Raw genomic sequence first — 25,169 nt, 5'->3', positions numbered from 1 at the left:
AAAAGTAATATTAAACGATAGATAGTTGGAAGAAAATATCGTGATGAAGCAATAAAAGAGTTCTATATATACTCAACTTGGGCATGGTTAAATTGTTGGTATATCAATCAGACAACAAATAATGAATGATTAAATCCCGATAGGAATCAAGTCACTTAAAAATTTCAAATATTCAAAAATTGCCAATTTAAATGGAGAAATTGTCCATAAAAAAGTGTATTAATGTTTTTTGTAATCAAAATATTTTTATGAATACATGTAATAGATATAAAATATTTTCATGAATGTATAATATATGTACAAGTCTTAAATTAAAGTATTAAATTATCAATGTGAGCATAGTTCAACTAGTCTAGATAATTTTCTTAAAAGAAAAAAGCCTAAATATTGTTAACATTGACATAACTCAACGACTAAGAATGATAATTTTATACATTCTATTTAAGTTCAAATGTTCAGATTTCAACTCCCACATTTGTTATACTGGACAAAAATCAAGACATTAGTTACATCTCTAAAATCTGACAACAAATATTTAGAAGACGTAGGACCATATCGAAGATTAATAAAAAAGATGCATTCATAAATTTAGATTTAACAAGTTTAAATTCATTGTATTCAATTACCCTATCAACTTCTCACTCCATGCGAAATTGAACTATTTGATATTGAAATGCTACTAAAATAAAATGAAAAGTGTGTGTAAAGAAAATACGTGGAAAGCATAGGAGAAATAGTTGTGATTTGTGAGAGGCTATTTAGGACTTTGAAAGATCAACTTCGTCTAGCTTAGTACAACAATCAAAAGAAAATAAATATCTCAAGTTTATTTTTTCAAGATAATCGTAGTAGGAGCAAGAAGATTTGCCTTATGAACTATGGTTGGAGCAAAGTTGTGTCTTTTTGTTGAAGCATTTGTCATAGGCATAAATCAACGTAAAAATATATAGATGTAAATTATGAGTAACGGTTTTTCCCATTCATAAGTTATGGTGCAGAGAATGAACATGATCAGGTAAGTCATAATGTCTATATATTTGAAGTTAATTCAGTGGTTTTTTACCATCTTAAACTTTTCATGTATATTTCTCACTCAAACTTAAGTCATTCATACATGTTCAAACTATATTTGAGCCTAAAACATAAACTAAACAATAAATAATATTTTGGATCTAGACGTGAATTCAAAATATTGGATATATTCTTACCAACTCTTTGGAGAATTTTTGTGGTTTTTCGTGGAAAACCACTTCACGAAACACGATAGACAACAAATTCAATAACATATTTGGAACAAACTTGGCTTTGAGCATGTGCTTTAATGTATTTAAAAACATAATTTAACGGCTTTCATTGACTCATCAACAATATTACTAATTAACTTTACGACTCGAGGAAATGGAGAGACAAAGCTCCATAAAAAATAGCTTGAAGGCAAGGTCTTTTTGCCTCACAAACAACCAAACGGAACAAAAAAAGGAGGAACTTTCACGTCAACAATATCCAGTTAGTTTAATGATAGACAACCCTCCATCAAAGGTAACTTGAAGGCAAAGTCTTTTTGCAACTTACAAGACACAAACGACCAAACAAAATAAAGATGAGGAAGAATAATTGATAATGGAAGAGAAACTCGACCCGTATACACAATTAAATAGCTCGAATCGGTTAATTAATTTGATAACAACTGTCAATTTGAGCTACGGACACCTTATTAAGATAGTTATTTATAACAAAAAGTTGTGAGTTAAAATACTCATTCACACATGCTGTATTAAACAAATTTGTTTGATCGTAACTAGGACGACAAGACCAATAGTTTATTTGACACATGTCAAATGCATTTTGTTAAAAAAATAACCAAGATTCTTAGTGTTTTGTGTATATAACATTTATATTAATGTAATCTTACATCAATAGAGTGGTGTAACGCCCGACTAGAATGAACCGATACCACATCCGAATGAGAGGGATCCTAATACCATAGAAAAGTATGGTTAAAAAAACTCAAAAGAAATAATAGTTACTACCTATACTACAAGGTGCACCTCCCTTTTCGGTAACTCAATCGAGGTGACCTCCTAGTTGCTTTACTAGGAAGCATGTGAGTAAGGACAAAGAATGCTGAAAGGACTGGTCTGTAGGGATAGTCTACGCTTTTCTAAGTAGCTCAGAACTAGACGGTGACGCGGTCGGGTCACAGGGGATGCAGGGGAATGCCAGGGCAGAGAGGTGCCAAATCCGGGTTCCGAATCTTGGGCTCGGGGCGTTACAAGTGGTTATTTGATCATTTCACCAATTATATTAACATGCTTATTCAAACACAACAATTTTTTTGATATCCATGTGTTCAGACCAGCTTGCGCGCAGGTAACTCATAGGATATCAAATCGTAAGTAGGTGGCCACCATGTCTAAGTCCTTTGCTATTTAGATTCGTCATTATTGACCACTAGACTATCCCATGATGATTATGCTCTCTACTTATATGCACAACTTATTTATGTTGTTACCAATTCAAGCAACTAAATAAATATTTATATCTTTACAAAGTTATTCGTTAAAAAAACCAGTTCGATCTTGTAATGAAATATTATAGGATAGTATTTTCCATAAACAAACCATTTCGAGTTAGAAACATCATGTTAGATCATATAAAATGAGTAGATCTTTTTATTTTATGAGTAGATGATAGGTTTATTATAAATTAAATATAGATTAGGTTAGAGTATTTTATCACATTATTGATCCATCGTACCATTATAAAAAAGAGAAATAAATATTCAAATTTTTTGGAAAATAATAATAAAATTTGATTAAAAAAGTGTAATTCACACAAAGAGGAAATTCAAAATCTTAAAACGAAAATTAAAATAACCCAATTCCCAAACCCTATAATTTAGAGCATTCCCCCCAATACTTCTACTCGAGATTTTTATTTTCCATTTTTGGTCAACATTTTTTCTCGAATTTTGACGAACTCTTCAAACCAATTTTTTTTTTTTCAGCTTCCTCCACTTATCACCCTTCTGAGCTATCTTTTTGCTTGTGAATTAGGGAAATCCCCTGTCGACTCTGAAAAACCCACGACTTCTCCCTCCCCTTCTTGGTTTCAGTTTCTTTCCTTTCTTTTTCTTTGATTTTCTTCTGTTTTGTCATCCTCTCATCGTTTCGAAGGAACACGAAGACCTGGAAGAATCTGCAACGAGCCAGCAATCTTCTTCTCCAATGCTGTAATTTGCCCTCCCCGAGGTGATATTCGGGAAAGACAATCACAAAGAGTGGAGTTCTTGAATTAATGTATGCCAGGTACTCGAAATTTCTTATGGGTTTTTGTGGAAATCTAGATCCACCCTTTACATTAGCGACGTGGAATAACTGATTGGGATGTGGAACCCTAATGTTCATATGCCGTAAATTCCCAAACTGGGTGTTTCGTAAAATTATTTTGTCGTCTGACAATGATAGTTATGCCTACTAATATTGGGAGATAATTTTTTGAAGACTACTTCATTGAAAATTTGTTTTTGTCTACAATTCGTGTACTTAGTATTTTTAGAGCTTACATAGCTACGACGAACTGCAAGTTTTTTCGAACTTTTCTGCAGGGTAATGTAACAATATTCTTGTTACGGGATGAACAACGAGGGTTTTGAAGCACAGCTATTGGCCGACAAGTTATCCAAGCTCAATAATTCTCAGCAGAGCATTGAGTGTATCCTTTCTCTTGTTATTATGGTTTTTTGGCCTGTTGCTGCATTGCCCGTTCTATAACACATCTGCTCTTTACGTCCAGAGAAAATTTTTAGTATGTTTTTTAGCTGTATGTTTCTGGTGTTTCTAGTCATGGATCTTGTCATTTTCTAATTACGTATATTAGAACTTCTTGTTTGTAGGCACTTTGCTTAAACGTTTGTCTTGATTCTTAACATATTTTTTTTGGGTGGGGGGAATAGTTGAAGAATTTGTATTTGTGCCACTTATGATATTCAAACAAACAAAATTTAGTTTTTTTTCTTTTGGTAATTGAGGTATCGGGTTCCACTCTTTGGACTATGCTATGGTCCACTCCCTCTAATCCCGAGGAGGCTTCACCTACTCAAGGCTTGCTCTGGGAGACAACAAGGATTTTATGTTGTTTTTAACTCAGAGTTTGAACACAAGACCTTAGAGGATAGCTTGGTAAAATCCTAACAAGTCGGCATCGACACTCAGAGTAGGTTCCAACTTAACTTTTACGATGCTCCAATGCTTCAAACCCCCTTCAGATCAGGTTTAAGCATAGGCTCCAAACCTTGAGCAAACCAGTGCTCAGGTCCTCCTTACCTTTCACAGTTCATTTGTGTCCAAACTCTCAACCATTATGGTTCAGGTGAGCAATTACCTATTCATTCAATTTCCTAAACTCGTCCGATTGCTTGAAAGAGCACATTACATACATCTACATTGCAAGAAATGATGTGCCACTTACATCAATTGGTGTTAACAGTAGGGGTAAAAAATCAAAGATAATCATAATTCAAAATTTAGAGGCATAATTGAAACTTTTTAAAATTAAGAATCTAAGTAGACACAATGTTCAAAGTATAAGGATGGAATTAGTAATTTATCTAAAAAAAGGGACATCAATGTACTTAAAAAAACATCATGTCAATTCAAATGATGCATTACTTTTGAAGGTTCATCATATCTACCCACTCACTAAATATCAATGAACCTTCTTTTTGTATGTTTCTTTGATCAATATATTTTCAGTTTCTTATAAAAAGCAAAAATACTAAACATCAATGAACCTTCATGTTCATCAAAAAAAGGTTTGTTGTTCCTCCCTTTTTAAAATAGACACTCTATCCTCGTGTTAATATCAAATAAAGGTACAAGTTTAAGACCAAATTTACTTATTGTTTCTTATATGAAACAAAAAAAATCCAAATTGCTTTACATGAAAGTTTAGAAAGTGAAAAAGAAAGGCATATTACCTTGCACATCCAATGAAAATAAATTGAACCACAACATCTCTTTTCTCTTTATTATTTGTTTGGAAATAGTTGATTACTTAATTCTGCTTTTTTCTCACGAGCCTTAATTGGGTTAGAATTAGGATTAACAAGTTACTCATTGTGTATTGATTATAATTGCTATCTGGCCTTCTGAACTTGCTAACAATTCTACTGCAATCCATGTCATCACTAATGCTTGTTTTCTTTTACGGACTCTTGCATCATCATGATCATACTTCTTGTTTTTTCCAACCAAATTTAATCTATAATTAAGGAGAAAATCTCTCTTCTATTTCTTGTTATTGTTTTCATTTCCATTAGGTTAATTGATGCAACTAACTCTACTTAAGTTAGTTTAGTTTAGTTATTTCGGGCAGTTAGGCTTTTACTGTTGAATTACTATCCTTTTACCGTATGGCGGGAAAGAGGAACACTTCTCTAGGAGGAGATTCTTCACTCGTTGAAAAAGAGACGGAAGCTACTGCCGTCCTCTCTCCACGATCGTCAACCACTCGCTTATTGATGGGTGAAGGAGCTGTGGAAAATCTGCAGCGGAATGTAGTTGAGATTCGTAACATTTTGAATGTGTTGGTGGATAAAATCGATAACCTCCAACTACAACATGAACAACCAAGAAAGAAGAATGGGAAGGAAGTACAGGAGCAGGGAATTACAATTGGCCGTAATACGTATCCTCCAGCTCCAAGATTACTCCAAGATCCCCTCCCTATTCAAGAACCCCCACCCTATTCCAGGGAGACAACCTGATATCCCTCTCACTCCCGATCAAGATTTTCATGACAGGACACCAAGAGGACCTCAAGAACCTCAGTTTCCTCCTAAAAAATTCCAAGATTGGCAGCGGCATCATCCCAATCACCGTCGCTATAGTAGATTTCCTCAGTGACACGATTTTCCAATAGACTCTTCCAGTGATGAAGAGGATTATCCGTAGTGGAGACATGGCCAGCGACCGAATTACTGCAATCAACATCACCATTGCGAACAAAGTGACTACAAGATGAAGGTGGATATGCCCTATTTCGATGGGAAAATAGACATCAAAGGCTTTCTTGAATGGATCAAGAACGTAGAAAGTTTTTTCGAGTATATGGCAACGCCCGACTACAACAAAGTAAAACTTGTAGCTCTCAAGCTAAAGGGTGGTGCTTCAGCTTGGTGGGAGCAATTGGAAACCAACCGACACTGCTTTGGTAAGGCTCCTATTCATACATGGGAAAAAATGAAAAAAACTAATGAGAGCTAGATTCCTCCCTATTAATTTTGAACAGATCTTATACACCCAATATCAAAATTGTAAGCAAGGGACACGTTCTATTGCTGAGTATACCGAGGAATTCCATCGTTTGGGGGCAAGAACCAACCTTGGTGAGTCTGATCAATACCAAGTAGCTCGCTTTGTTAGTGGCCTTCGGGCGGATATTAAAGAAAAGCTTCAACTCCAGCCCATTGGGTATCTTGATGAGGCCATAGCCACTGTCATCACCGTCGAGGAACAGCAAGCTAATAGATTCGAGTTCCAATACCAACGACGATCTACCATCGATAATCAGGCTAGCTCTTCCAAAAAGGGTACTCCTTTCCTAGATAAAGCCGTACCCGGTACTACACCTATCTCCAAAGGTAAAATTTCTGATGAATCCAAACCATCAGAGAATACGGTTAAAAGAACAACCAATGCTTAAAGTAGGCCAACATTGGGGAAATGCTTTCGATGTGGTCAAGTAGGACACTTATCAAATGTGTGTCCCCAACGGAAAACAATCAATTTTTTTGGAAGATTCTCACGATCTTGGTGATTCTTGTGACCAAGAAGATGAACAAGAAATCATCTATCTAGAACCCGATGATGCTGAGCAAGTTTCTTGTGTCTTGGAACACATTCTCCTTACTCCTAAAACTCAACCGGCTCAACAAAGACACTCTCAGACAAGATGCACTGTCAACGGAAAGGTGTGTAACATCATCTGAAAATGTGGTATCAAGTAAGTTGGTCACAACCCTAAATCTTCAAGTATCCCCTAATCCTACACCTTACGAGGTAAGTTGGATCCGTAAAGGGGGTGAAGTCCTTGTGAATACAATATGTACTATTCTCCTCTCCATTGGGAATAGCTATAAAGATCAAATAACATGTGACGTTCTTGACATGGATGTTTGTCACGTACTATTGGGACGCCCATGGCAATTTGACACTCAAACTATTCACAAAGGTCGTGAAAATATATACGAATTCACTTGGATGGGCAAAACAGTGGTTCTTTTACCATTGTCAAACCATACATCGGTCAAGGACATGGATAAAGGAAATATATTTCACTTGTGCAGCACTAAGCAACTTGTGCTACAACACACAGACCCATTTAAGGCCTTGTTATCAAAAGTTTTGATGCTGCGGATGACCTGACACATACTGATATTCCCCCTGAAATTCACACACTCCTTGCTAAATTCCCTACAGTCCTAAAACCTCATGATTCATTACCACCACTACGCAATATCCAACATCATATTGATCTTATACCCGGAGCCACTTTACCTAACCTCCCACATTATCGTATGAGTCCTAAAGAATATAAAATCTTACATGATCAAATAACAAAATTACTCTCCAAAGGCCATATTCAACCTAGCCTCAGTCCATGTGCTGTCCCAGCACTTTTAACACCCAAAAGATGGGTCTTGGAGAATGTGTGGATAGTAGAGCTATCAATAAAATCATTGTGAAATACAGGTTCCCTACCCTAGAATCAATGATCTCCTGGACCAATTGGGTGGCGCCAATATTTTCTCTAAGGTCGATCTTCGTAGCGGCTATCATCAAATCCGAATAAGACCGGGAGATGAATGGAAGACTGCTTTCAAAACCAATGAAGGATTATTCGAATGGTTTTTTTTGTGAAAGAAACAATTTCATTGATATATGAAATTACAAAAGCCTCAAAGGAGGATTACATGAAGCACTTCCAATTGGCTAAAAGGGAAGTGTAGCTATAGTTGTGAAACATAGGGGAGGATTTACACCAAGTAATGACGGTGAGGACTATAGCTTCAAAAAATTTTTCGAAAGGGAGAGTTTTGTCGCTGAAGATGCGTTGGTTGCGCTCTCTCCAAGTGACCCAAAGGAAAGCCCGTATAAAATTATGCCAAAGAAGAGCTCTCTCTTTTCTAAATGGATGTCCGCTAAGAGTAGTTTCAATGAGGTGAGGGGGATCCGTTGGCAGAGCAATGTACCAACCAAAAGTGCTAAGGATGAGGTTCCAGAATTTGGTTGCAAAGCGGCAGGAGACGAAGAGGTGCTGTTGGGTCTCCAAGTTTGAATGACACATCACACACCAATGGGGGGAGAGAGACATATAAGGCAGTCTTCTTTGTAGTTTATCACCGGTGTTGATAGCACGGTGGCTAAGTTCCCAGAGGAAGAATTTCACCTTTTTAGGATATGAGTCCCTCCATATGCCTTCGTACAAACCTTTTGGAGAGCATGGCTGTGTAAGATCTTTAATAAGGGAGCGAGTGGTGTAGATGCCATTTGGTTCTAATTTCCAAGTTAAAATGTCCGTCTCATTGGATAGTTGAACCGAAGAAAGCTTGTGAGAGAGGGCTGCCCATTCAATAATTTCAGCATCTTTTAGGTTTCTTGTCAACCTCAAATTCCAGCAATTGTTGTCCACACACCAAAGATCCCGAACAAATGCATCCTTTTTCGTAGATAAGGCAAAGAGAAAGGGTGTGTGATGTTCCAGAGGTTCATTGACCAACCAAGGAGCCGTCCATAAAGGGGTAGAGCAACCATTCTGAATTTTGTAAGCCATCTTGCGAATTGCTTTCCAAGGCCCTTCTCCCGACAGGAAAAGGGCCTTGGAAAGCAATTCGCAAGATTATTCGAATGGTTAGTCATGCCTTTTGGTCTCTCAAACGCTCCTAGCACATTCATGAGGCTTATGCATCAGGTTCTATTCCCTTTCTTACATAAGTTTATTGTCGTTTATTTTGATGACATTTTGGTTTATAGTAAAACTAGGGAAGACCACTTATCTCACTGTGAAACATTATTCACAGCCTTACACACTCACAAACATGTAATTAATCTTAAAAAATGCATTTTCCTAGTTACAGAAATCTCCTTTTTAGGATTCATCATAAGGCATGATGGGCTTCAAATGGACCCATCCAAAATAAATATCTGAATGGCCACAACCAAACTCTATCAAAGGAATACAATGTTTTCTTGGAATAGCATCTTTTTATAGGAAATTTATCAAGGACTTTAGTTCTATAGCAAGTCCCCTTACTGATTGTCTAAAGAAAGGTAACTTCCATTGGGAAAAAGAACAAACTAACAGTTTTTTTACCTTAAAAGATAAACGTACTCAGAGTCCAGTTCTTAAGCTCCCTGACTTTACACAACCCTTTAGGTAGCAGTGGATGCCTCGGGTATTCACATTGGAGCTGTTCTATCACAAAATCAGCATCCAATAGAGTATTTTTGCGAGAAACTCAGCTCTTCTCACCAATATTGGAGTACATACGAGCAGGAACTTTATGCTCTTGTAAGGGCTCTCAAACAATGGGAGCATTACCTATTAAGTCAAGAATTCATACGGTTCACCGACCACTTTTCCCTGAAATTCCTTCATACTCAAAAAACAGTAAGCCGAATGCATGCTCGGTGGCTATCATTCCTCCAAAGATTCGATTTTGTGATTAAACACTAGAATGAGACCTTAAATAAGGCAGTCGATGCCCTCAGCCGCAAAGGCACATTGTTAACCCTTTTACAAAGGGAAATTACAGCATTTTCAGACCTCCATAACACTTGAATGATCCAGACTTTGATACAGTTTGGAATCAATGTCAAGATCACACAAATACTGGAGACTTTCATATACTTAATGGCTACCTTTTTAAAGGTGACCAATTATGCATTCCACATACATCCTTAAGGGAGGCTCTCATTAAAGACCTACATGCGGGTGGGTTGGTTGGACACTTTGGTCGAGATAAAGCACTCAACCTTGTGGCCTCATGTTTCTGTTGGCCACAATTGAGAAAGGATGTGTTCAGCTATGTTTCCAAATGTTTCATATGTCAGACAAGTAAAGGCACAAAACAAAACATCGGATTATATATTCCTCTTCCTACACTCGAATCTATTTGGGAAGATCTATCTATGGATTTTGTTTTAGGGCTTCCCTGCACACAGCGAGGATTTGATTCGGTTATGGTTGTCGTGGACTGATTTAGCAAAATGGCACACTTCTTGGCTTGAAAAAAACAGTCGGATGCTGTATATGTGGCAAACCTCTTCTTTCAAGAGATTGTCCGTCTCCATGGCATTCCTAAATCTATTGTTTCAGATAGAGACGTCAAGTTCCTAAGCCATTTTTGGTGCAGACTATGGCGTAAATTTGATACTTCTCTTAAATACAGTACAACCAATCATCCCCAAACAGATGGACAAAACGAAGTCACCAACTGAACCCTTGGCAATCTTATACGCTGTCTTTGTAGTGATGAACCTAAACAGTGGGATTTGACTCTTGCCTAAGCTGAGTTTGCTTTCAACCACATGCATAATAGGACCACAGGGAAGTCTCCCTTTGAGGTTGTTTTTACAAAATTACCTAGATTGACTGTGGACTTAGCTAATATTCCTTTTACCATTGATTTTAGTTTGGAGGCTGCTCAGATGGCGGAAAGAATTACTCAACTACATAAAGAAGTGCATGACCACAATGAAGCCGCCAACACTAAGTATAAGAAGGCTGCTGATGCTAAGAGACGGATTCAAGAATTCAAAGAAGGCGACCTTGTTATGATCCATTTAACTAAAGGTCGCTTGCCTACTGGATCTGCTCATAAACTACTGAAGAAGAAATTCGGACCATTTGAAGTTTTGAAGAAATATGGTCCAAATGCATACAAAATCAAGCTACCCCAAGAATATAACATCAACCCAATCTTCAATGTATCCGATATCTACCATTATGCTTTTAGCTTAGCACATTAACTCGAGGACGAGTTCATTTTTAAGGAGGAGGGAAATTGATGTAACTAACTCTACTTAAGTTAGTTTAGTTTAGTTATTTGGGGCAGTTAGGCTTTTACTGTTGGATTACTATCCTTTTACCATGGCCTTCTTCCTATAAATAAGAGGCCCTTGTATCTTTGAGAGGCAATTCATTCATTAATCAGATTTTGATCTTTAGTCTACACCATTAATTCTTTTTATTATCGGTCATCTTGAACATATTCTTATATTTGGATGTCAACCCAAAAAATGTTGTGTTGCTCTCGAGGTAGTTGTCTTTGTAATGTTCTCTCACAAAGGATGCATTTAAAAGAATTTATAACCATTGGGTTTTTTTTTTTTTTTGATTTTTTTTTGAACAGGAAACGAACTTTTCATTGATAAATGAAAAGGAACATAAAATGTTCAAGGATACAAACTCCAAAGGAGTGAGAAAGATAAAACATAAAGTTGAAAGAAAATAAATAAAATTACAAAGGAGAGCTAAAAGCATCCCAATTAGAATCAATCATGCTAGGTGAGTAATTGACAAAAAGATTGGAAAGAGCACACCATTGAGAAGCTTTGAATTTGGCAATGTGAAAACATTCCAACGGATGCCTTTTTAACCCTTCGAAGGTCCTTTGATTGCGCTCGAACCATAATTCATAAATAAGGGCTTTAAGACCGTTGACCCAAAGTAATGTAGCTTTAGGATTCATGTGTAGACCAAACAGCAACTGAAAAACCAAGTTCGAGACTGACTTGTCCATAACCCAAGGTAGATTGAAGATACCAAGAAAGGCAGACCAACAGGTTGCTGCAAATGGGCAGAAAAAGAAAGTGTGCAGCTGATTTTCGCTTGAGTTTACACAAAAAACACAAGCAGATGGCTGGAGAAACATATATGGTATCTTTTTCTGCATAATTTCAGCTGTATTGACCTTGCCAAACATAAGAATCAATGTAAGGACATTAACCTTCTTGGGGCTACCAGAATTCCAAATCTTTGAGCAAAAATCTCGTGGTAATGCAGCAAAGGGAGCCTTAGAGTTACATAAGGAGCTGACAGAAAAAGTCCCATTTTTATTCAGATTCCAAGAAAGTTTGTCTTCATCATCATTTAACAAAACCAAATTCAGATTGTCCAATAATTCAATATATTCAGCAAATTCTCCATCTTTTAGCGACCTTCTAACTTCAATCCTCCAAGAGGAGGTGGTTGAATCCCAAGCTTCATGAATCGAAAGGTAGGGGTTCGAGGAAACCCGAAACATAAGTGGAAACTTGTCCTTTAAAAAAGACTCGCCCAACCACAAGTGATGCCAAAACAAAGTACGTTTGCCATTTTTTACTGATAATAAAGAGAATTTCTGTACCTTTTTCCACTGTTTTTGAATGTTGTTCCAAGGGCAACGACACCCCAAATTCTTCTTTTCCAGAGTGTTCCAATCAAAACAATCTGTTTCATAAATGCTGGCCACAACCCGGCGCCATAGCGCAGAAGTTTCCAAACTAAACCTCCAACCCCATTTCGCAAGAAGAGCATGGTTCTTATTCAATAACATACCAATGCCCAAGCCACCATTTGCACTAGGGCGAGAAGCTAAATCCCATCGAGCCAAATGCTTTAAAGACCCATTTGAACCATCTCCCCAAAAAAATTTTCTGATATACTTTTCAAATTGCTTGCTGATATGTCCAGGCATTTGAAAAAGCGATAAGTAATACAAAGGGATGCTACCCAACACCGCTTGGCACAAAGTCAGTCTACCTCCTCTAGATAATTGATATCGCTTCCATCTATCGAGTTTCTTTAGGATCTTGTCCTTAATAGGGAACCAAAAGGCTTCAAGCTTTGGATTTCCACCTAAAGGAAGCCCCAAGTACATAATGGGCAGATGTTCAATTTTACAATTCCACTTTGCAGCAAACAACGCTACTTTTTGGGTATCAATATTAATTCCACATAATGATGATTTATCCCAATTTATTTTTAGGCCAGACAACCATTCAAATGCCTTAATAGTATCGAAAAGAATCTCCAACATATCATCATCATCCTTACAAAACAACAAAGTATCATCTGCAAACTGTAGATGAGAAACATGAACATGATTTTTGCCGACAATAAAACCTTCAAAAATACCCTTTTCATGTAGGCGATCCAACAAACTACTAAGCACATCACTGATTAAGAGAAAAAGGAAAGGAGAGAGAGGGTCTCCTTGCCTTAAACCTCTAGAAGCTGAGATTCTTCCTCTCGGTCGGCCATTGATGAATACTGAAAATTTTGTCCCTCTGATGCAACCATTAATCCAGCTAATCCATTTCTCTCCAAACCCTTTCTTTTGCAGGACAGCACCAAGAAAATCCCAATCCACTCTATCAAAGGCTTTTTCTAAGTCAAGTTTTAACATCCAACCACTCTTCTTCTTGACTTTATAGAAATTTACAAGTTCATTTGCAATTAACACCGGATCAAGGATCTGTCTTCCTTCAATAAAAGCACTCTGGTTCATAGAAAAGATCATTTCATTGGCACTTCCTTCAATAAAAGCATTGGGTTTTATTCATTTCTTTTCTTGCTATTGTTTTGATTTGCATTCCTTTCTTTTAATCTTTTACATTTATCAGTCACCTTGGATGCATTATTTTTATTATTTTTTGGGTAAGAAAAGATCATTTCATTGATGATATGAAATATACAAAAGTCCACAAGGGCAAGTTACAAAAAACCCTCCAATTAGAGGCTATGTCATTTAGTTAGATTGTAACTGTTGAAAGGAGAGTAGAAATATTTACACCACCCTAGAGCTAAAAGTAAAACAATAACTCTATCAAAAAAGGTCTCAAAAGGGAGAGAAGAGGCTTTGAAGATCCAATTGTTCCTTTCCAACCATAAACATTTAAAGAAAAGCCCTGATAATTTGAACCCATAGAGTAGCTCCCTCATTTTTAAAAGGATGACCAGCCAGTAGAATGTTGAGGAAGTCGTTTGGGTTGTTGTGAAGGGTTGTTTTCCACAAAAGCCTGAAGAATTCTTTCTTGGAAAGTGGAGGTAAAGGAGAATTCTTTCTAGTTCCTTCTTTAAACTATTATGTTAAGCTATTTCTCCCTGCGGCCCATGTGTTTACCTCACTGTGGAAAGTGAAGATCCCGAAGAAGATTAAAATTTTCATTGGCAGGTCTTACTTGGGAAGGTCAACACCATGGATCGTATTCAAAAGCTCTTCTTCTTACTTGGGGTCGCATTGGTGCGTTCTTTGTAAGCGGAATTCCGAGGACCTTGATCATATTTTATGGCAGTGCCAGTTTTCCAGAACATTTGGGGTCGGTTCTTTGAGATATTTGGAATTTCTTGGGCTCGTCATAGAGAATTTGCCCATATTTAGAGGAGGAAGGTTGACTTTGGTTGATGTTGCTGATGTTGTTCTTTTTAATATTCCTTTGTATTACTTATCCCTCTTCAAATATCATAATCAAATTATAAAGAGGTTTGAAAAAATGCTCAGGGACTTCTCTTCTATAGGGAGAAAATAGGAAGGAGGCCTAATCTCATTAGATGGAGTGCTACCTCTTTGCCCAATAACATGAGAGGTGTTGGAATAGGGGGCTCCTTGCTAAGTACACAACCCTCATAACAAAGTGGGGTTGGCGCTTCATAACAGGAAAAGATGCTCTTAAAAGATCTCTAATAGCTTGCAAATACAAGTTGTCCAATAAAGATTGGATTCCTTTTTCAAAAACCACTTTGGGGTGTTGGGGGCAAGGAGCGGAGTTATTAAACTTGGAGTTGTTTAATCTGGGGAGTAGTCTGTGTTTGGAGTGTAGAGTTATTTAAGCTGGAGTTTTGAAATCTGTGTTTGGGGCAAAGAGTTGTTAAATCTGAGTTATGTAAGATGAGTTTTTTTCTTCTTCTTTTCATTACAGTTTTAATGTATAGTACAAATTGAAGTTAGATTTCAATGATTTTTTGAAACTTTAACATAAGAAAAAAAATTGTCCCGTAAATTCTAAGATTTTAAATTATATTATTTTATGAATATTTCAAAATTTTATTTAAATAGCTATCTTGATTAAGTTAGACATAATGATTTGTATGCATAATAATAAAAACGTTACACTGAGAAAAAAATTTAATCAATTTTTATATAAAAAAAAAGAAAAAGAAAACCAGGAACCAAAATCAAAAAGGTTGAAGCACCAATACATTATCTAATCTTTTTTTACAATTTTTTTTTCCATGGCTTCTATGATTGTTTTCTTATGAGTTCTGTTCTATTAAAAAAAAAGATTTTTATTCCTTATTTTAATTTTTTCAACATTTCCATATCTACTTCTAATCTCTTCTTCATCATCTTCTTCTCTGTTGCTCAAACTTGGATTAGCGGTGTTCTTTCTGGTGCATAGCTCCAAGATTTGTTAAATTTATATTCCTCCAATTTGTCCAATTGATATTCTCCAAGCTATTTTTTATGGGTCTTCACAGTAAAAAATAAATGGGCTAAATTGCACAAACCACCCCTCAAGTACGAGTGTTGTTGCAATGACACCCCTGAACTTTTAAATGAAAAAGTTAAACCCCTAAACCTCTAATAGTAAAAATTAAACCCTCAGACTTTTTATTAGTTATAAAATTGCACCCATAAATTTTTACTATTTTAAAAATAAACCCTTCAACTTAAAAAAAATGAGGTGGTTGAGGGGTTTCAATGCTAAAAAAAATTAGATAATTCAATCAACATTCCCTCCTCTCTCTGTTGAAGATTGAAAATTTACGAGGTTCAATTCAATTTTATTAAGGACGCAATTGAGAGGTTTCCAAGGATTTCTGACGTTGAGATTTTGCAATCAAGGGGTTTCCATCGGTAATTAGAATCGGGACGGCTGTTTAACTTCGAGTTGATGATGGGGCAGTTGGAGGATTGGTAGAGTCAAAGTGGGTCGATGATGGCATTGTTGCGAACCCATACTTCAGGTTTTGTGGATTGGAGCATTGGCGGCCGATTGTGGTGGTCGCATTCGCGGTAGGTGGTGCTTCAAGTTCAGACTCAGAATTAGAGCGAAAGAAGCTAGTTGGGAGTGAAGCAATACCAGAGCGAGAGAAGAAGCTAGCTGTGAGGGATTCTGTAACTAGGTATTGTGCAAATCTTCCAAGAGGAGAAGGGGAATTGAAAAGATAAGAGGGAGAATGCTAAGAGTAAGAGTTAATGGAGGGGGATGAGAAATGGATTTGAGTGGATCTTTTTATCTGGAGGGTTTATTTGTTTACGGGTCTAATTTCTTCACTTATCAAAATTCTAGAGGTTAATTTTTACATTTAAAAGTTTAAGAGTGTAATTGCAATAACACCCATATTTCAGGGGTGGTTTATGCAATTTACCAAAATAAACCCTCCCAAATGAATCCATCTCTTTCTTCCAATCATTCCCCATAAGAAAAAAAACCTCTTCTATCTCTTTTCCCATTATTCTTCAAAGGGTTTCAGAATTTCTACCATTGTGAGGTAAAAAATGAAGAATCCCCTGGATTTCCCTTCCGACTTCTTCAATCCCACTCAAATGGAACCTCTGTGTTTCAATAATACCATCAACAATGGAGAGAGCCACTACCATGGCTTTAGAGAAAATCCAGCGTGAATGAAGAGAGGAAGAGAGACAAAGAAGAAGAAGTGCGAGAGAGAAAGAAAGGGAAAAGAAAACGGTGTGTTAAAGTATAGATATTAGTATATTTTATATTCTTGTATTAAATTAATTTGTCCTTTACCTTCTCCTTATAGGATTAGGTCAACCTTGTATATTTGTTTATATATATAGACTTTAATAATGAGAATACAGAACATTGGATTCTCTCCAACCTTAGTCTCTACATGGTATCAGAGCTCTAGGTTTCTAGGTTTCTTCTAAAATTTTGATGCCCATTGGGGTTTTGATGCCTATTAGGGTTTTGTGCCCATTAGGGTTTTGATGCCCATTAGGGTTTTGTTCATTGCTATCCAACACAACTCACCGCCGACCGCTGTCGATCACCGCCTCTGCCGTCGATCGTCGCCGCCGCCGTTTGCTGATTCGCCAGCACTGCTGTTTTCCGATTGTTGTTCATGGGTTTCGTCTCGCCGCTAATCGCCGTCGCCTTCGCCCCTCTGGTTCTCGTGGGGTAGCACTTAGGATTTCTGGGAAACACCTAATCCGGTTTGGTTCCAGCAATTTGATTCATCTGTTTTGTTTGGTTCGGGTGATTTGGTCTGGTTCTATCGTTTTGTTTCAATAAGTTCGTTTGTTTGTTACGGCTGAGAAGAAATCAATCGTAACTTCTGAGGTGATCCCAATGATATCAAAAATCACAGAACACAAGTTGAATGGAGCACGAATAGATTATTTGTCTAACAAGTTGGGTATACACCAACTTGAGGGGTAGTGTTAGAGTATAGATATTAGTATATTTTATATTATTGTATTAATATTAATTTGTCCTTTACCTTCTCCTTATAGGATGAGGTCAACCTTGTATATTTGTTTATATATATAGACTTTAATAATGAGAATACAGAACATTGGATTCTCTCCAACCTTAGTCTCTACAGCGTGGAAGGAGAGAGATGCGTGAATTAAGGAGGGAGTTGTGGGGGGAGTTACGTTTGAAGTCCGTAGTTCACAAATACTTAGGCCAAACGAGGAGGTTAATGGACTTTGCAAATATGCCTAAATCTGTGTTCATTAACTGCTATGCCCAAACCCCCTTCACATATTCAAAGAGTTGCGGGTCAGTATTGCTAAAGTTTGATCTAAGGTTGACAAATGGTACAAGCTAGGGTAGGTAATGATTAAAAAATATACCATTTTGGAAAGATCCTTGGCCAATAGACGCTCCTTTCTACATGATCTATCCAAGGATCTTTATTGAGTGGCGAGCTTCAAAGATGCAATGGTGCAGCAGGTGTGGGCTGGTATATCGAACTCGTTGAGGTTAATAGCTAGAAGAAACCTAACGGATTGAGAAATTGGAGAGTGGATTAGTCTTCATCACCAAATTGAGTCACTAAAGCTGAATGTTGGGATGAAAGGGAGTGGAGTGTGAGTAAAGATGGGGTCTTTCCGATGAGCTTGTTAACTTCTAAGCTTGTCAACGGAAGTAGTGTTTTAAAAAGCCCTCCGAGGGGCGCTAGGCGCAACTCCAGTGAGGCGAGGTGACACTAGGAAGGCACACAACCCCACCTTTCATACTTGACTAAGAAATTGAGATACAGGTTATACTTTTTCAATAATCTGCAAATACCAAAATCTCCCTTAGCTTGTTTTAAAGAAGTGAGCTTCGAATGGATATTGCATCAAATCAATTAAAGTATCTTCAAAATAATTGTGAGCTATTTCTTATGAGCAGAGATTTGATGAAGACGACTACCTATCTTTTCTTCCAGCTTGAAGAATCCATTCGACATTGATCGGGGTTGGCAAAAGACTTATTTGCAACACAACTATTGTTATCCATATTTCAAAAAACTTAATAACAGAAGAAATTGAGAAGAGATATAACGTGATTAGTTAGTTTGACTGGATTTTTTTTTTGAATATTCAAGGCTTAACAAAAAATGAAGAACCTAAGATGAGGGAGAAAAGAACACTTCCCATCCTGTCCTTTCCATTCTTTTAATCAAGTTATGTTTCTCGCTAAAAATCTCATTAAATAATATGTAAGCCTTGGAAGTTAATTGGCAGAGTTTAGTGGTCAATATGTGTTCCTCTCTTGAGTATAATTCTAGGATGGTATCAAACTTATTTTTGTGAGGTGGAAGATTGGTCTTTAGAATTCCCTAGTGTTCTTGCAGGGAAATGGATCTCTCTTAATCCTAGTGCTCTCCTTATGGTTTTTGGTTTTGGTAGATGGCCAAGCATTCACTTTTGATTTTCCATATTTAGCAATAACAAACATTGTCCATAGTTTGTCTTTCTCCATAAGATACCTTCATATCCATTTAGATAACAAGGCTTTGTTCCTCAACTTGATATTATTGATGCCAAGTGCTCCATATAGGAGTGGGGATTGTACCTTTTGACAATGATGAGCTTTTTCGTTGTTGTTTGAGCCTTTCCCAAGGAAATTTTGAATAAGCTTCTCTAGAAGATTTGTTGCCGTACTTGGGATTTGGAATAAGGATAGGTAGTATGTTGGAAGATTAGAGAGAACTAATTGGATAATGGTGAGTCTACCTCCCTTGAATATGAATAAGTGATTGTGTTTGGTGAACTTTTGGGAAGCCAAAATGACTTATTCCTGTAGTTTGCATTCTATCCAGCTTGGCATTTCTAGAGGGTAGCATAAGATGGGGTTTTCCCACCATTAGTATCCCGCTTGTTGATCTGTGCCATCTTTTCCTTTTCCGCTGCATCTAGATACCTCTTAATTAGTGAAAGGTAGGATGTCTATCTAGCCTTGCCAGTTCCAGAAGGTAGCATAAGACGGGTTTTCCACCATTGATCTTGTTTGTCGATCTTTGCATATCCTCATTTGTCATTTAGTTTCTCAACCCAAATGACATAGTCATAATTTCTGTGTTATTTGAAAAAATTTGTGGGTCAACGGAAACTCTTGGAGGATCTTGAATGTGTCCACCATTCAAGTTAGGGAGCACCATGTTAAGGACAACAAGAAAATATAGTTTCGTCAAATTTCAGAGATTCTGGCCCTACCACCTCTGAAATGGTCATTGACACCAATTGTGAAGGTCTTCTTGTAAATGGCTGTTGAGGCACGTTAGAGGGGGTGGTGGCCATAGGGGTTGAGGTGGGATATGGTACTGTGAGGGAGGAGGAGAGGGTGGTCAACACTAATGTTGGTTGAATACTTTTGAAGTCTTCTTATATTTAGTTTTAGAGGCAAATCCATAATTTTGCGGTGGGGTGATACAAATTTATATAAATATAATTTTAAATGCATTGATGTAACACTCAAATCAAGTAATTTTGATTAACAAACTATATTTAAACCATTATGTATATGCAAAGGAAAGTTATCTTAATTTGGAACATGTGGAGTTTTTTTTTATTATTTTATTTTTTTAACAAGAAACAAACTTTTCATTGATAATATGAACAGGAAGAAAAAGTTCAAGGATACAAGCTTCCAAACGAAGCGAAAAAGAAAGAAGAAAAGCGACCAAACCTAAGAACCAAAATACAAGAAATTAGACGATATCTGAAGCTCAAGATATATCAAAAAGCTAAAAGTACATATGCAGAGAAAACTTTCAACAACAAAGCTTGTCAAACTAAAAAGACTGCCGGCTGAGAAGGAAACCAGAACAACCACGTAACACAAACTGACCGCCAGAATGAAGAAGCAAAGAAACTGAAATCTCCCTTCACCAAGAAAAGACCAGAGAACCAAAAGATTTGAGCCCTCAAAACTTGCTGCAAAGCAGAATGAACAAAAAATCTGATGCCCTTAAATAAAGCCTATCTAATCAGTGATTGGAACTAGGGTAAGACCTACATCTTCAAAAAATTTAAGAAGACTTTGATTATAAGCGCAAGAAGCGTTTTCAACTATCAAAGGTTGTTCCCGAGGAGGATTATTTATTTTCCCAACAGAGCGTAAAGTGTCTTGATCTTCTGCAAAAAGTAATTTAAAATCCTCTGTAAGGGAAACCTCTAGTAAATCTTCATTAACAATCGCTTCATCCTCCCAAGTCCTGCTGAATCCTGACTACTGACACTAACATTAAAATCTTCATCATCAATTGTTATCCTTGAAGTGTTTATTTGACTGTTTACTTGTTGAATTAATGATACCATGACTAAGAGATGAATTACCCCTTCCTCTTTCGATCACCAACCTCGGTGAGTCGTGCTTCTTTCTCTTTGAATAAACAAATGGAAGGGGAGGATTAAAATTCCTTGGTGGTAGTAGATCAGGGTTAAATTTTGGGCTGCTATCAAGCAAAGCGTCAGTTGTCTTATTAGTTGCCTTATCACCTTCCAAAGGTTGAGATTCTTTACTTTGTTCATTTCCATGACTCGGTGAAATGTTTTCCAAAATAGGAACAACTTTTGGTCTCCCCTCTGAATTTTCATTGAAGAATTCAGTTTTATCAGATGAAAACCCTTGAAGAATAGGAACAACATGTGGAGTTTTTTTAACATATATTTTTTCAATTTCCATCTATATTTGGTATCAAGAAACACAAAATATTCCAAATTTAAAGGAAAAACTATAACTATTTTATTTATTTTATTTTATTTTTTGGAACAAAAGATACAACTTCTCATTGAAATAATGAAAAGATAATACAAGTGTTCAAGGAAACAAACTCTCAAGAGAGTGACAAAAAAGGTAAAAATAGAATTAAAAAGAGTCAATAAAAACTCCCCAATTAGCATTGGTAAGAGAGGGGGAGTAATGCGAAATGAATCAACAAGAGAGCACATGAATGTGAGGTCTTGAACTTAGCTGAAGAGAAACTCTCATCATAGGACCTTTATTTGCCCTCAAATAACTGCAAATTCTGTTCAAACCATAGCTTTGATTATAAAGCTTTAACAACATTCAACCATAAATACCAAATTGAAGGCCTGCATAGAAGATGAAGGAAAAAAACTAATAAGTATTATCTACAAATTAGATAATTAAATAAATATATTTATTATTATTTCATATTCTTACGTACTTTATGATACAATTTAAATTCATGAAATGAAATATAGTTCCAAAATAAATAAATTATTTATTTGGATGAGAAATGAGTTTTTATATATAATTGTTTCAAGTTTGTATTGTTTTACTCTGGTTTCTTTTCATTACATCAATGGAAGATTTTGTTTCCTCCACAATGTGTATATATATATATATATATATATATATATATAATTGTTTCGAAACAATTATAATAATTAAAAAAGTAAAAAATAATTTCTTTAAAAAATTAGAAGAAAGGAAACGAGGGCAGGGGGCACGTGCCCCAGGACTAATGTACCTCTGCCTTGTCTGGTTTTATTCAGGTACGGTTTGAAGGGAGAAGGGGAAAGTCTCTCATGCTCAAACATTTTCTTTGCTCTTTTTTGGGAGCATCTGATTGAGAACAATCGTTGCCTTATTATTTTCTTTCCCTTTTTCCTTGAAGATAAATTCACAAGTTGATGTGATATTTCGTGTTTAGATGGAGCTCTTTTTCCTTTAATTTGTGATTTTTTTTGTTCGGACATGCTATTTAAAGAGCCTTTCTTATACTCTTGACTCTTGGGAGAATATGTTATCCTCAAATTTATACTTTTTCTTAAGAAATTTCTATTGGTGGGTGCAATTGTTATGAATCTGTTTATCTTTGATATCAACTCAGCTTTATCAAGATGGTGTATTTCCCACCGGAAAAAGGCCAAGCAGATTGTTGAAACATGGGATAAATTGTTCAATTCTTCTCAAAAAGAGCAGCGTGTTTCCTTTCTGTATTTGGCAAATGATATTCTGCAAAACAGTAGGCGCAAGGGAAGTGAATTTGTGAATGAATTCTGGAAAGTTCTTCCTGGGGCTCTCAAGTACGTGTATGACCATGGGGATGATAGTGGAAAGAAAGCAGTTGCCAGACTTGTATGTCCTCTTAATACTTGTGTAAATAAAATGATGGCAATAAATATTATTTTTATTTTTTGTGTTCTTATTCCTGGAAGCATGTTAAATTGACCCTGGGAACATGTTGCTCAATAGTAGAAAAAACATTTTGCATTTGTGGCCTTTCCCTCTCCTACCAAAAAGGAAAAAAAAAAGAAAAGGAAAAAGAAAAAGAAGAAAAACGAAAAGAGGGAGCAAGGATTCCATTCATTCAGCTTGACAAGTTTGTATCATAAATATTTCTTTAAAGACTTCTATAAAATTGAACTGCCTTATTAGTGGCATTGGTAACAAAAACCTCATTTTTACTTGGCAGTCTTTTGATTATGGTGTTTCATGAGTGCTGAGGGGGGTGCTCAATTGATGCTAATTCCTAAAGCTTGTATATTATTCAGGAGTAATCTTATAGATTCTCATTATGTGGGGTTACAACTTCAGTTTGAAGCATAATATGTGGTCGCTTTTCCCTCCCCTTTTGTACTCCCATTCCCCTTGTTGTAAGTTTAGTTTCTTATTAAAAAAGAAGAATACAGGAACTCTTAATGTTCTAATGGATAGAAGAATCTTCAATTTTGATCTTATTGTGAATAAAGTTATGAATGAAAGAAGAAAGGAAAATGGGAAGGGTTTATGCCAAAAATTGTCATTAAAAAGACTTATCATTTAGTGGGTTCCCTATATTTTTCTTGATTCTATTCACCATAGTAAGTAAACCTTCGTTTTTCTTTCCATTTCCGATCTTAAATTCTTGTTAATGTGAGATGAAGGAAAATTTTGTTTTACTAGATGTTTACACAGGGTTTGATTTCTATTTCTCTTTCCTATGCTGGTGGACGTTCTAAGTAAATTATATATCTTGTCACACCTGTTTATATTGGAAATTTTAGTTGGTATGTGTTGTCTTTGGGAGATTCTGTATTTACAAAATTCATATATGACATAAGAGAATCCCTTGGTATGAAATATTTTTTGAATTCACAAGCTACTTATAGTTTAGGTATAGAAGGTTGCACGTTATTGAAGTGAGTCTTCTAATCTTAGAATTCAGGGAGAATGTTATTTGTTGGGTTGTATGGATTTCTTCTATTCACCTGTCAATGGGAGGATCGTTTTCCTTTTTGAGACAAGAAGCTTCAGCTAGAACTTTATCCAATTGAGGGCATTATTTTTTTACTTGGAACATTTGAAGATATCCCATTCCCTTCCTACTTGATAACTTGTGGATTTTTCCTTTCTTTTTTCGAACAATTTACAAATTTCTCATTGGATTAATGAACATGAATACAATGTTTCAAGAAACAAACTCCCAATGGGAGTGAAAGTAGCCAAAAGAAAAAGAAGCAAAATCAACCGGAGGAAACCAAGAATACAGGGTAAACAAGCAATAAAAGGCTTAGCCAGATCCTTCAAACTGGGAAGAAAGCTGCCAAAAACTTCAAGAGCATTGAGACCCAAGAGACCAAACAACCATCATGTGCGATAATCGGAGAAACAAGTCGAAATATTCTGAACTTCGCAAAAAAGTGAATCGAACTCCAACTGCCATTCAGAAAGTAGCTCCAACTTTCTTCACAAATGAACCTCTTCCCAAAAAAACATAGAATTCAGCGCTGATTCTAGCTCCAACTTTAGAAGATCAAGCCACTGAACAATAGAAGAAAATCCCAAAGAAGAAGAAGTAAGGGTGGAGAGGAAACATTGTATTGAGGAGTACGTTAAGGACAATTGGGGCAGCATCATCCTTAAACACAAACACCCAGAGGGTCCCCTTGAAAAGTAAGAGAAATAAGACTTCTTCAAAACCAAAAGCCCCTCGATCTTTAAATAAGAGAAGCAAGAAGTCTTTTCATCGTCTTGAAAAATAGGAGGGAAAGTGTCTTGGAAAACCGAATCGGTAAGAACCAATTATTGAAAAACTTGTGTCATCCAAGAACTTGCAATTCTTTGGGTTAAACATAATTTGGAGAAATTAGGAAAGAAAATGACTTTGTTTTATGATATTCATGGAGTTCAATTTGTGCTCAGCATTTTGAGATCCAATAAAAATCTAAAAAAAAAGAGTTGGAATTATGGCGTCTGGAAAAGGAGAAATATCTTGGAATGAAGAGGTTTAATGTAGGTGGTTCAGGCCAAAGCTTGGTCGACGGCCCTCATTGCTTTCAGGCCAAAGTAGTTCCTTATGAAGAAAGTAAGTGGCTCGCCGGAAAAGATGTCGCCATTCATGGAGGTTTTTTGCCGGAGGCAGCGAGGGCGTTCTACCAAGGTTTTGAGAGTCCAGATTTCAATGCCGCAGACCGCTGGAGAATAGAAGATGGTTGCCATTACCCAGTGGTTACTATAAGGTACCCTTTCCCGCCGGAGGAACACCTAGAAGTAGGTTCCTTTTTGCAGCATCCAGAAGCTAGTATGTCCTTTCAAAATAAGGATAAAGAGGTAGTGGGCCCCACTTTGGAGGAAGACAAACAAAAGGACATTGTGGTACCGTGTAAAGATAGCACAAAGTCCAACAATCAGACTTTTCCCGCTTCCCAA

At 36.5% G+C, this 25,169-nt stretch overlaps 1 protein-coding gene across 2 annotated transcripts in view; it reads left to right on the top strand.

The window, feature by feature from the left end:
- The first annotated feature begins 2,934 nt into the window (after window positions 1-2,934).
- LOC111019832 (uncharacterized) overlaps window positions 2,935-25,169 on the top strand; it is a 51,302-nt gene continuing 29,067 nt past the window's right edge. The window contains exons 1-3 of one of the 2 annotated variants that reach the window (XM_022296326.2): window positions 2,935-3,299; window positions 3,608-3,714; window positions 22,369-22,616. In XM_022296326.2, the coding sequence (XP_022152018.1) occupies window positions 3,636-3,714; window positions 22,369-22,616 (327 nt within the window). In that variant the 5' untranslated portion in view covers window positions 2,935-3,299; window positions 3,608-3,635. Of the gene's footprint in view, window positions 3,309-3,607; window positions 3,715-22,368; window positions 22,617-25,169 lie in introns of both variants that reach the window. The other variant, XM_022296325.2, reaches the window with a different exon arrangement.

This window comes from Momordica charantia (genome assembly GCF_013281855.1).
Source record: "Momordica charantia cultivar OHB3-1 chromosome 5 unlocalized genomic scaffold, Mcharantia_2.0 BLBB01000005.1, whole genome shotgun sequence".
Classification (NCBI taxonomy): domain Eukaryota; kingdom Viridiplantae; phylum Streptophyta; class Magnoliopsida; order Cucurbitales; family Cucurbitaceae; genus Momordica; species Momordica charantia.
Note: the sequence above shows the minus strand (reverse complement) of the source record. Positions and strands in the feature narration are given on the sequence as shown.